The sequence below is a fragment of the Eumetopias jubatus genome, unplaced genomic scaffold (assembly GCF_037043125.1).
Source record: "Eumetopias jubatus isolate StellerSeaLion01/CBP00866 unplaced genomic scaffold, mEumJub1_p1.0 scaffold_2, whole genome shotgun sequence".
NCBI classification, from domain to species: Eukaryota; Metazoa; Chordata; class Mammalia; order Carnivora; family Otariidae; genus Eumetopias; species Eumetopias jubatus.
This window is the reverse complement of record NW_028274808.1, coordinates 120,907,619-120,920,281: the sequence shown is the minus strand read 5'-3', so window position 1 is coordinate 120,920,281 and position 12,663 is coordinate 120,907,619. Positions and strand designations below refer to the sequence as shown.

Here is a 12,663-nt window from a genome sequence, read left to right as displayed (position 1 = left end):
ACATGTCTTGAAGTCAGCTCTGACTCAAAAGCTCCAAAAACTCCAGTAAACCTTTTTCCTAATGTGTCTGTTGTTTCCATGATTTTACTAGTCATGTGTCATGTTTGCTATCTTTTGTTCCTCGTGTCCACTTTTCTAACCTAGCAATGATTTTTTTCATCTATATATTTTTTTCAATTCTTCATTCAAACCATTATTTAGCAAGATGATATCAATAGCCACTTACTAATGGCCGGATAAACCTTCCCAAAACAATGCACATTACTGATGCTCAAAAAAATCTTTAGTGATGTACCATTGCAGACTGATAAAGTTGAGTCTTTAATCTGGCACAAACATATTCTATTTTACTTCTGAACACATTCTAATGTGAATCCTATACTCCACCCAAGTTGATAACTTCACCCTTCCATCACTGGTTATTTCTCCACACTGGTTCTGGAGGGTCCTTTAAACTGAAGTGCTTATTTCTCTTGTAGCGGAGGAAAAACATACTTCTACCCTTCTACCCCCTTAGGTTCTATGGCTGGGTCCAAGAATTAATTGACAGATTATCCGGTGAAAAACCATACACATTTATTTAATATTTTTATGTGTATATGGGAGTATTCAGAAGGAAATAAGGTCCAAAGAAGTCATTAGGCCAAAAAGTTACATGTCTTTTATACAAAGAACAACAAATTGTGGGGATGTGACAAGAAAAGGGGCTTGGGTAAGGGACAGTAAATTGTGGGACAGTGATTATGAAACATATGGGTGAAACCAATGGAAGATAGGATTATTTTAGTAGGCTTGTTTGTACGGGTCCATTTTGGCGTCAGTCTCGCCTCTGGTGATAAGAATGTTCTCTTCCTGGTAGAGGGAGGGTACCTTTCTCACAGGAAATTTTATGACCTGCTTTTTGGTAAAAGGGGAGGTCAAAGAGTCCTTCCTGCATCTGTTTTCTTAGTGCCTTCACCTCAAAATAATCAATATGCCTAAGTGGTGGGGGGCGCCTGGGTGGCTCCATCGGTTAAGCGTCTGCCTTCTGCTCAGGTCATGATCTCAGGGTCCTGGGATTGAGCTCCGCATCGGGCTCCCTGCTCAGTGGGGGGTCTGCTTCTCCTTCTCCACTTTCATTTTAACACGTTCCATCCTAAAAACTATCCATAAATGATAGTTGACCTGGAAAATACTGATTTTCATTCTTCTTGAGTGGCAAAAAAAGGAGAGCATAGCTTTCCAAGCTCTCCAAATACCACTATGGCCTCAAGGTGAAAAAACTAGGAAGATTTCTAGTTTCCAAGTGTGATGGTTTCTGAATTAAGGCAGTCAGTGGGAGACTGATCTGTCTGAATTTACTCACTGCCGCTGGTATAGGACTAGGGGAAATATTTACTGGCCTAAAAGATTATCAGCATTAGGTACCAGTTCTTCAAAGTGGAATGTACCAGATGATCCCTGAGGTTCAGGAAGAAACTAGTAGAAATTGTAGACATATACACACAAAGTTTTTATCTCACCCATTCAAATTTTCTAGTACACAGCATACCAGAGAAATAGTATGCTAGTATATATAATACATGAAACAGTTAAAACATGTACATGTTATTAAAGTTCTAACTTTATTGGTTGTATCAAAAGCCTTTGTTTCTGCTATTTTTAGCTTAAGTTTCTCTTAGCTTTTGTATATGCCAGAGATGTCTCAATTTTTTTATTCTTTTCCATAAAAATCTACCAATCATCTCAGTTTAGGTTGGCTCCACTATTTCTGTGAAAATTCTAATTGGTATTCAAACTCATGGGGAGGAGAGTCTTGCTGATTTTCCAACATACAAATATGAAAATTTTATCACTTAGATTGGCCAAGTTGGAAAATGTCTTGCTAATACTGATTCTGGCTATGGTTTGGGATTTGGCCCATTGAGAATACAATTATAAGGTCATATGCAATAACTTTTATACTACCACTCATTGTCATCACACCCTGGATTTAGGCAGTGACCTGAGAAATGACTAATTCCTCTGATGTCTGGCTTGCATACTATAGATAATCAATGAGTCACTCACATGTCAACAACTTAAACTCCCCTACCTTCTTTCCTGCCTGACAGAACCCCAACTTTGGATGAGTTCAATGAGTTGTATTCCACTGCCTATACCTAGGCTGATGGGTTAGGCTGGAGAAAACACATACAACTAAACAGATTGTAAACTCTGTCACCAATCTGGGACTTGTAAAAATCCTACTTTTTCACTCATCAGCTGACTCAGTGATAAAAAAAAAATTCCTTCAAACTCTCTTCTAAGCCTGTTTCTTTTTCTTTTCCCCTCCCCCACTTTACACAGATAAACTGCCTATTCATTAAGCCAATGAAAGCCATGACATCTTACCACCAACACTACAAATCTACCTGCCTTTGCAGCACCCATCCTCCATGCATTCCTTTCTGAAAGAATGCTGGTGGTCGGTTAGCTAAAGTAATTCTTCCATCTGTCCAATGACATAATATCCTCCTGGACATATCAGGCACTTACTGCTATTATCCCTCTTTTTCTCTGTCTTTACTCTTTCACTTTCTACCTGCCCCTTTACATCAGAATGAAAAACAACAGAATAAAACAGATCTCTCATGCAATAAACACGATCTCATGTAATTAATAATTGAAAAAACAAAAGCCTTCTTTAGAAACCACATCCTCTTTCAGCTAACATCCTTCTCTACTCCCTTTCACAACCAAATTTTTGGAAAGTTTTTAATTGCTGCCTCTGTTTATCCCAAATCCAATCAATCAAATAATTCTCTTGACTCTACTTCCTGAATATCTCTCAAAATCATTCATTTATCTGTATTCCTACTCTAGTCCAAGCCATGATCATCTCTCCTTTGCCAATAACTTCCTATCCTTCCTATATTCATGTTTGCCCTCCAGTCTTCTCTGCACAATAACTAAAATGATACTTCAAAAACTCAAGTCTCATTATGTAACTCCCTCCTCAAAAATCTCAAAGGTTTTCTACTGGCTTAGGATAAAGTCCAATTATCATCATCATAATTTATATATGGTCTTATGGAACTTGGTCCCTATCTTATTTTAGTTCTCTAACTTACCCTGCCTTTCCTATGCTATAATCATATGAGTTTGTTCTCATGCAAGTTTGTTTTCACTTCCACAAAGTTGCTATGGCTTTATCAACTTAGCACACTCTGCCTGAAATATATCTCTAGCATTCACCTCAGTCCTACTTATCTTGTCTTTTGAGTTTCAACTTAAGCTCACTTTCTCGGAGAAACTTTCCCTGATCCTCCCACAGTAGGTTACGTCTTCTAGATGTGCTCTCATTGAACCTTGTAATTTTCTTTGTAGCATTCACCACAATTATAATTCGTTATTTACTTTACATTTATTTTCCTGGCTAGATGTAAACTCCATAACGATTTCTGTCTTGTTCAGTGATTAATTCCCAGCACTGAGCTCACTGCCTGGGATAAAGCAGGCATTCATACATTTGTTGAATGGTTGAATGAATGGAAGAAAGTGCATATTAAGAATATAAAACATGATAAAAACACATCCTTTAGGGCCGCCTGGGTGGCTCAGTCATTGAGTGTCTGCCTTTGGCTCAGGTCGTGATCCCAGGGTCCTGCATCAGGCTCCCTGCTCAGCGGGGAGCCTGCTTCTCCCTCTCCCACTCCCCCTGCTTGTGTTCCCTCTTTCTGTGTCTCTCTCTGTCAAATTAAATGTTTAAATAAAAAAAAACACCCTTTACAGTGAGAACAGACCTTCTTTTTATTCATATATTGAGATAAATTGCAGAGACTGAAAGACAAAAATTCATCACAAATCATTCAGCAGAACATTCATTAAAAATCAAATGCATTTTCTTTAACAGAATTCTCACACAGAAAATTTTATTTTATAAGTCTGATATCATATTAAGTATTTTACAAATCAGACATTTTTAAATCTAATTGTATAATCTTGAATGCAGTATAGACAAATAAAGTAAGATCTCCTTTACCAGTTTCACTTCATTTAACTTATACAAGGCTTCCATTAAAATTCCATCACACCTTGAAAATTACCTGCAGCTTTTAAAAAACACGTGATTTAAACCTTAAATGGAAGAAAGTCTTATGTAGCCATCCGAAAAATGAAAACAAAACAAAAATAGGTAAGAAGCATTTCTTAATATAATTACAAAGTATCATTTATGTGTGAGTTTCTTTCTTCTCATTGGTATAGTCAGCCAACTCAAAAACAGTTCATTTTGAAACTGATGCTTAAAATACTCCAGTGTCACCGGAAAACTTCTATTACTTTAGTGATACTCTTAAATGGCAAAGTAGAATCAGACTGGAATGTCCCGACTCCTGTGCCAAAATGAGTAAGAGTTGCTCAAATTCATGCCGGGTGTCATCGCTGTGCAGTTACGACATAGCTCGGCAACCAGTCACCCCAACAGTTCATAAGAACTTACTCAACTAGACACTTTTGAGAAACACTTCTTACCCCTACATAGTTCCACTGCTAGAGACAGAAAGATACAATAATATTTGAAGTGTGGGCCTTCTAATAGGAATCTGTTTTAAAATTTGAAAAGGATCCAAGGAAAAAATTCACACCAATGAAATTCTGTGGAATGATTTTTCAAAGTTAGAATTAAGAACATCCACTGCTAATGGAAGCCCTGCTCTGTGCAAACATAGTGTGGCATATATTAAACAAACACACATTTGAGGTATTAGCTGGAAAAATATATATATGTACACCTATACATGGACACATCCACAGAATATTCACAAGTCCATTGGCCCCAAAACCAGCAGATAAATTAAATGAGAACGAATCACATACCAAGAGGAAAAAGTTACACACAGGGAACTTACAAAAAATGTGGTTATATAATCCTTAATATAAGGAGTATGTTTTGAATTAATGTTTTGAGGGAAAATGTTTCCATTTATATGAAAGTGTTTATTTAACAGTAATGGAAACCAAAAAGGAAGTCTGAATTCTAGGACTGTGTTGCCTGTCAGATTATTAAGGGGATGTGCAAGAATTCCTTGAAGATCCTCATTCTACTCACTTTTTCTTTGTAATTACAAATTAGAATTTTAAAAGATTTAAAAAGTTTTGTGAGTTATTGTTATACTACTCTTTCCTTTTTCATTATTTATAGAGAATTTTATGGATTTTAACTAGGCAATAGTCCAATGTGGCCAATGGACACGGTTTTTTACCTACTTAGTAAAGATTAAAATTCAGATTTATTGTTCATTTTCAGAAGTTTTCCTGTTCAGATAAGAAAAAGGATTATGAATGCCCTTTCGGGTCTGCTTCACTCAGGATGAAGACAGATGGTAATAGGAACCTAAGCTTCATGTGGGGAAGCTGAATAAATGCACAAATTCTCCTTTTGAACCATATGGTCCTTCAACATAACACTTACTTAACTGGAAAGATGGCTCATTTGGTTCTCAGGTCAACATCAAAAAATATTTCACTGCCTTAACACAGGTCGGAGATTTGTTTTTTTTAAGGAAATACATGGGAATACATTATTAATAATGTCACAGTTATTAAATAACAGCTGCATTTAAAACTATTACAGATCAACAAAGAAAAATTGAAGAGGGTAATCATTTCTCTCACTATACACTATTTTACATACTAGCGGAACTGAAGATTTAACAGGAAGAAAACTAAAGCATAAAAGTGCAATCACAGTTAAGGGCTGGAACTCCACATTCCTGTTCCTGTGAACACCTGAGCTGACACAAAAGCAGAGTCGCTTAATGCACTGGCATATTTATGCCTTAAGGATTTACTCTTCTCTACCAAATCTCTGTAAATTATAAAAAAAAAAAAACTGTAGTGATTATGAAACAAATTCTTATTTAAGCATTCAAATGCAATCTGTTCCCAAAATATATTGTTTTTATTTATTAGATGGATTAAAACTTGAATTTTCTCATTGAGAATGAAATTCTCAGATTTGGTCAAAATAAATTCTGAAGCTTATAAGCGACTAGCACCAGTCTACTTCGGAACTAAGCAATCAAAAAAGGAGGAGAAAAGGTACTATTTACTTTCCCCCAAATCCTCACAAGGACAACATTTATATGTATGTGTAAAAAGAGATAAAAATGTAAAGCATTAATAAATATAGTTGCTGCCAAACTTCTAAAATACCAGTTAGAAAAGCTAGTAAAGCAGTATTCAAAGATTCAACTTTCAGGCAATTAAAATGAACAGTACAAGTTATCAAATGAAATTGCAAAGCTCGTGTAGTAAAAATAAGATGGCAAAATGTTGGGATTTTTATTGTAAGAGTAGCAAACATGAAAATCTTACATCTCAAGACAGTTCAAATCTTCTTACTTTGTAGAACTAACCCAAAATTCTAAGACACTTGATTGGGCCTTTACACCAAAATATAGATGACATTAAGGACTTAGTCTTTTCTTGCATACTTTATATGTGGCTTAAATTATCAGGCACTCGATCAGTTATTTCTCACAGTTGTCTGAAAATTTTATTTTATCGAACACATTTCCCCCGAACATTTTACAAAATGTGATGGAATGCAGCAATGCAACTGAAATATAATACTGTCCAAAAGCCATATACTTCATAAAATATAACTTCACTTAACTTGATAACTTCATCTATCCCCATAAAGCCAAGATTAAGGGAAAAAGAATCACTCAACAAGAGTTCAATTCACATTAGCGTCAATCACAATAGCGTAAATTTCTCATTAAAACTGGAAAAATAAATGGACAAAATTTTTTCATTTAAAGTTTTGTAAGTTTTCGGATGTATATGAACTTTCAAAATTAATTAGAATGCTATGACCTTATTTTCTAAAAATTCATTCTGCAGGCTCAAGAAGATATTTAAATTTGTATTTTCTTTTAAGCACTGCTATTTTGTTTTATTTAAAAGTTGCATTTCTAAAAGAAAACTGGTGAAGATGTCCAGTTTTCCTAGGGCAGTATGTTGTTTAGTTTAACTCACTAATTCATTCGGATATTTCTACTGATTCATCTGGAAAAGGGGATACAAGAGAACATTTTAAAAAGATTGGTCATTTTAGCAGTTTTTTTCAACAGATGCTATAATAATCAACCACAGTCAGAAAAAAAAATCCTTAAACAAAAGAACACTGCCACTAGAACTAGCATGCTCTCACACACACACAAAACTACCAAAGATGCATTCGTGTTCCATTAACTGAGTATGAAGCAAAATCATTAAAATATTACAACTGTTAAACAGAGAACACTAGAAATCAAATAGTTCTCATACTCAATATACAGGCACCAGAAACTTCAATTTCCAGCTTATTTTTCTAATTTATATTATGGATTGAATTACAGAGAGCTTATTCCTATAAGATAATTGAATTACTCAATGGTGAATAGTTTTTAGCTCAGAATTTTGTAAGGATAACTTGCCATAAATCACTATTCTACCTGCTGCTCACTGTTGCATGTGGCCAAACAGATCATGCTCTGATCATGTAAGTGTGCTGTAATCTACTTATATGTTTAAGAGTTGGCAATCAGGTTAAAAGGCACAAAGCTTCATTTTTGTAGTATTTTTCTCTTATTACTCATTTGTAGAAGAACCCATTTACTTTGGATCCTGCTCAAATGATCATTAAGAAGAGACTAAAATTTCCATGGGGGGCGAAACAGTTGGGTCCTCTTCTTCATAAATGTTAGCAGCCTTCAAAGACAGAAATATAAACATGTGGGGGCCTTTGAATTACTGGAATTGCAAATGACATAACTGCAATTTACTGTTGAAGACCCTTTTGGTTTAATATCTACATAGCCATTTCCTCGTATTTTCTTTAAAATCTATCAGTATAGCATTTCATTTCTATGCATGGCTTAGCAATTCATAAAACTAAATAGCAAACTGATACTCTACACCAGTTCATTTATCTCAATATATATTCTGGAATATAATGGCAATATTAAAAATATCAATTCCCTCTAAGCTGATAATGCTACAAGATTTACACAGTTAAACAGCTTTTTGTTTTTTCTTTTCTTTTTGAAAAAGTTTCATTGCTTAAACTCCACATTCGACATCTGACAAGAGAAACGTAATTTTGTCACAGAACATGTATTCTATCAGTTTAAACTAAAGTGTCTCATGGAGTTAAATGCTAAAAGAATTTAAATAAAAATGCAGTAACCCATATGTACACAAAGTGATCATTCCATAAATATTTACATGACCAAAGGAAACATGGAGAATCACTAAAACTGGAAACTGCTACAGGTGTGATAATCCTTTCTCAAGACATTTTTAGTTAGGAATAATATAAGCTTTTAAAGTGAAAATAATTGCCAGAAGCATAAGTAAAATATTAATTTTAGTTTTCAGTTCCCTACTATTTAAAGGAGCCAGTTAGGTCATAAACAGTCCAAGATTTCAGGGACCAACTATTCAGTTTAGTTTTTAACATCCAATCTTTTTCTTTAGCTCTCATGATGAAACTAAACTTACTTACAGAAAAAATAAAGAGTACACTAAAAGGTATAAATACAATCCTTGTTCATCCTCCTTTATAAATACTGGTCAGCCGCTCCAATTCTTTACAGTTGTCCATGCTCAAGGCGTCTGCCTTTCTTCGGAGCCGATCATCACGGTATACTTTTGCTGCATACTGCATATCTGTTTCTGTTAACAAACAAAAATATTTTGCTAAGTAGATAATAATTTAGGTCACCTACTTATTTAAGCTGAAATGATATTCAATAGAAGCCCTTCAATATTATTTCTATTAACTGACTTTTTTTAAAAAGAAAGAAATCCAAGTCTTACTCCTAAAAGCCTCTGGAAGCCTAGCATGTAAAGCAAACACAGAGCTATTCTGGGAAACAAATTAAAATAAAATCCTATCCCTTTCCCTCACTCCTGTCCCCAATGGTTTAAAAACTACTGCTCTAAAGCATCATCTTGTTCTTTCATACTAAAGATAAATTACATGCTATTCAATCCTGCTAGTGGTTGTTTTATCTGTGACCTCTTGTTAAGGTTTCAGATTAATTAATTATGCCAAGACTGGAGTAGAAAAATTTGAAATCTTGTCCTGAGTTTGCTTAAATTAAAAAAGAAAATCTTACTGAAGGAACACAAAAGGGAAGAAAGCTTGCTATAGAATCACAGTAGTGTTATTTAGCAAATAAGTACTTCTGAGACTTCCTTCAGTTTGTGGGTAGCATTACTAAAGAAAAATAAATGGACTATGAATCTTTAGGTAACTGTTCCTTGTTATCTTCCTGTTACTCTCAGTCATTTCACTGTTTATTAACACTTCCAAAGGGTGGGGGCACTTAGAAAAGATGTTACTGGAAAAGATGTTTTCTGGAAAACAATGGCCAAAGTAAAGGATATCCAGTCAGGACCACATTCAAAACATACTCACAGCAAAAGTATACCCTCTTTTTAAAGATCTTCAGAAATAACCTTTTATTCAGTCAATCTAGCTAGAATTTAACAACTCAATCAAAACTGCTCCATCCCCTTTATTTACAAATGAGGCACTTGTAAAATCCTTTTAGATATGTCTTCCCAGTGCTCGCTTCAGCAGCACATATACCAGATATGTCTTCCCAGATGAGGTAGATAAACCCAAGTTCACAGAGCTTGTCAATGACAATCTAGATTCTAAGCCAAACTTCCAACTCTTAGCCTAATATTCTTTCCATTACTTCAAATTACTGCTTCTAGTTTATAAAAACCTATTGTATCAATCTAGACATTAGAGTGCTAGAAATGACTGCAAAACAGAAAAATCCTGGTTAAAAAAAAAAAACCTTTTTGATGGCATTATTTTATAAAACAAGAGGAGTTATCCTAATCAACAAGTAAAGCATTCAATCAGTGGATTAATTAATGTTATACTGAGCTCTTCTCACTTCCATCTTCATTTAAAACCCCAAACCTCTAGAGGCGCCTGGGTGGCTCAGCTGGTTAAGTGTCTGACTTCGGCTCCTGTCATGATCCCAGGGTCCTGGGACGGGGGCCTGGGAGGAGCCCTGTGCTCAGCGGGGAGTCAGCTTGTCCCTCAGCCCCTCCCCCCACTCGTGTTCCATCTCTCTTGCTCTCAAATAAATAAATAAAATCTTAAAAAAAAATTTCCAAACCTACACAAAGTTAGGAGTACTACAATGAACACTAAAAGGTTTTACACCTTGATTGATCAATTCTTCACATTTTGTCAAATTTGCTTTAGCTGTTTCTAGAACAAAAGCTGTTATTGTTGTGGTGGTGATTATTATTTTGCAAAACCTTTTGAGAATAAGGTGCAGACATCATGACCTTTCATTCCTAATTACTTTAGCATATTTCTCATAAGAACAAGGGCATTGTCTTACATAACCACAATACAATTTTCAAATTCAGAAATTTAACAATACTATAATCCTATTATCTAATATATAGTTCATATTCACATTTTGCCAGTGGCCCCAGTGATGTCCTTTATAGCCATTTCCTCCCCTCCCCATCTAGGATCCAATTCAGGATCATACATTGTACTTAGTTGTCACTTCTTTTTAGTCTTTAAGAGTTTTGTCTTGTTCCACTGACATTGTTGAACATGAGCACATTGTTTTATAAATAATGACTTACTAAATTCAGATTTAGTTAAGACTTCTGATAGTAACTTTAAAAGACACACATAAAACTGTCTAAATATAGCTGTTGACAACTTGGTATAGTAAACAGAACACAGACTAAAAGTCTGTGAAATATTAACACCAATCTTCCCAAATGATTAAAAGATTAAAGTATACCAAGCAAAAACACTTGGCTTATAGTATGGATAGAAAAAAAAATAATTATAGTAAGTAATAATATTGAACACGTACTGATGCAAGATATTATGCTAAGTGTTAGCATGTATTATCTGTTATGGTCCACATTTTAATGATGACATAAGTGAGATCTGGAGAGGTTAACTAACTTGGCCTAGGTAACATGTTGATCGAGCCAGGGTCTTATCTTGCAAGGCAGCCTCAGAGCCTGCACTTGAGCAGTAACATACTATCTTCCCTAAATATGAATATCTTTTCCTTCCTTCTTTCTATTTATACAATCTCCCAATAATTTAAGGTAATAGAATTTAAGTATGCATAATCCAAAACTCACCCCTATTTGGCTGAAGATTAGAATTTGTATTTGAAAGGTGATATATCTAATGTGTTAGTCATTCTTTTAACACAAAATATGCAGGTCTTTCATACGTTCATTCTTATAAATTCATTAATCCTTCACCCAATTATTCATATATCCATCAAAAGTTTACCATATGCCTATGATAGGCCAAGGATCGTGTAAGGCACTAGACATCAAAAAGTGAAATGAAATGAAATAAGTAAAATTTGATATTCACTGCCCTTAAGACCTTCTGCTAACGCGGGTTCTCAGCCTCAGCAATGTCGGCATTTGGGGCCAGACAAATCTTGTTGTGGGGGCTCTCCTTTGCATTGTGGGATGTTTAGCAGCACCCTGGCCTCAATCCCTTTACCTTCCACATTACCAGACGTAATGTGAAGCAGAGGCAAATCATTCCCAGTTGAAAACCACTAGTCTAATGTAACCTTCTCCACACTGAGAACAGACTGATTTCACAGACTCAGAGACTGAGACACCAAGGAGGTTGTATCTCTTCTAACTGCCACCATATAGAATACAGATGAGGAAACCGAGGCCAGAGATAAGAACTTTCTTGGAACTATATAAAAATTATGTTTTATCGGATTTTCCCTAGTGGATGAGAGATGATGATAACAGCTACCATTTTCGGGGCATTTTACTACCTGTGAAACACTTTATTGTCTGATTTAGTTTTCACAACAAACTGGCAAAGTTGGGTATTATTGAGAAGACTGTGGAGCACAGTGCCTGGATTCTGGAGACAAATGGACTGTTTGAATCATGGACTACCTCTATGGCCCTGGGCAAGTTACTAAATTCTCTTTGCCTCAGTTTCCTTGTATATAAAATGGGTATAACTTCACAGTGTCGTTGTGGAGATTAAATGAGTTAATATATGTAAAGTGCTTGGGACAGTGACTGAAATAAGAGGTATTATATAAATGACAGTGATCTCCTCCTCCCACTCCTCATCATCATCCATTTTACACTTGAGGGAGTAAACGCAAACAGGTTACAATATTTGGCCCTAATCACTCAGCTAAAAATTTCAGAGCTAGGATTCAACATTAGTTTAATTCCAAAGTCTACACTATATTGTCTACATTATTATTTTAACAGTCAGAAAAACAATAACCATAACAACACTAGCTTCACATGCAGCATCCCCGTAGATTCTTATGGTCAAGCTTTTATAGGTGGAACTGCTTCTTAAGTTACAGAAGTTGAGGCTGGAAAAGACTAAACAAATTCACTAAGTGTTCCCAGTTATGTACAGAATAAAGGAAAATGGAATGTCAACAGAACTCATTATACATTAAGTGTTAAATGTTTAAGCTAAATTAATGAAGAGTTTCAAACTTCACTCTGAAACAGGATGCATATTAAAACTGGTGACATAGCTAATGGGCCAGAATTTTTTTTTCTTAGTGGTACATAAAATAATGATGCATGTTACATTTGACAACATCTTAAATAAAATGGAATTTGGTATTA

The 12,663-nt window shown here is 35.1% G+C and overlaps 1 protein-coding gene across 1 annotated transcript in view; it reads right to left on the bottom strand.

Annotated features, from left to right (window-relative positions):
• Window positions 1-6,494: 6,494 nt before the first annotated feature.
• Window positions 6,495-12,663, bottom strand: part of DNAJB14 (DnaJ heat shock protein family (Hsp40) member B14) — a 47,134-nt gene continuing 40,965 nt past the window's right edge. Inside the window, exon 8 of the mRNA XM_028093916.1 lies at window positions 6,495-8,685. Within this exon, the coding sequence (XP_027949717.1) occupies window positions 8,561-8,685 (125 nt within the window). The 3' untranslated portion in view covers window positions 6,495-8,560. The remainder of the gene's footprint in view (window positions 8,686-12,663) is intronic.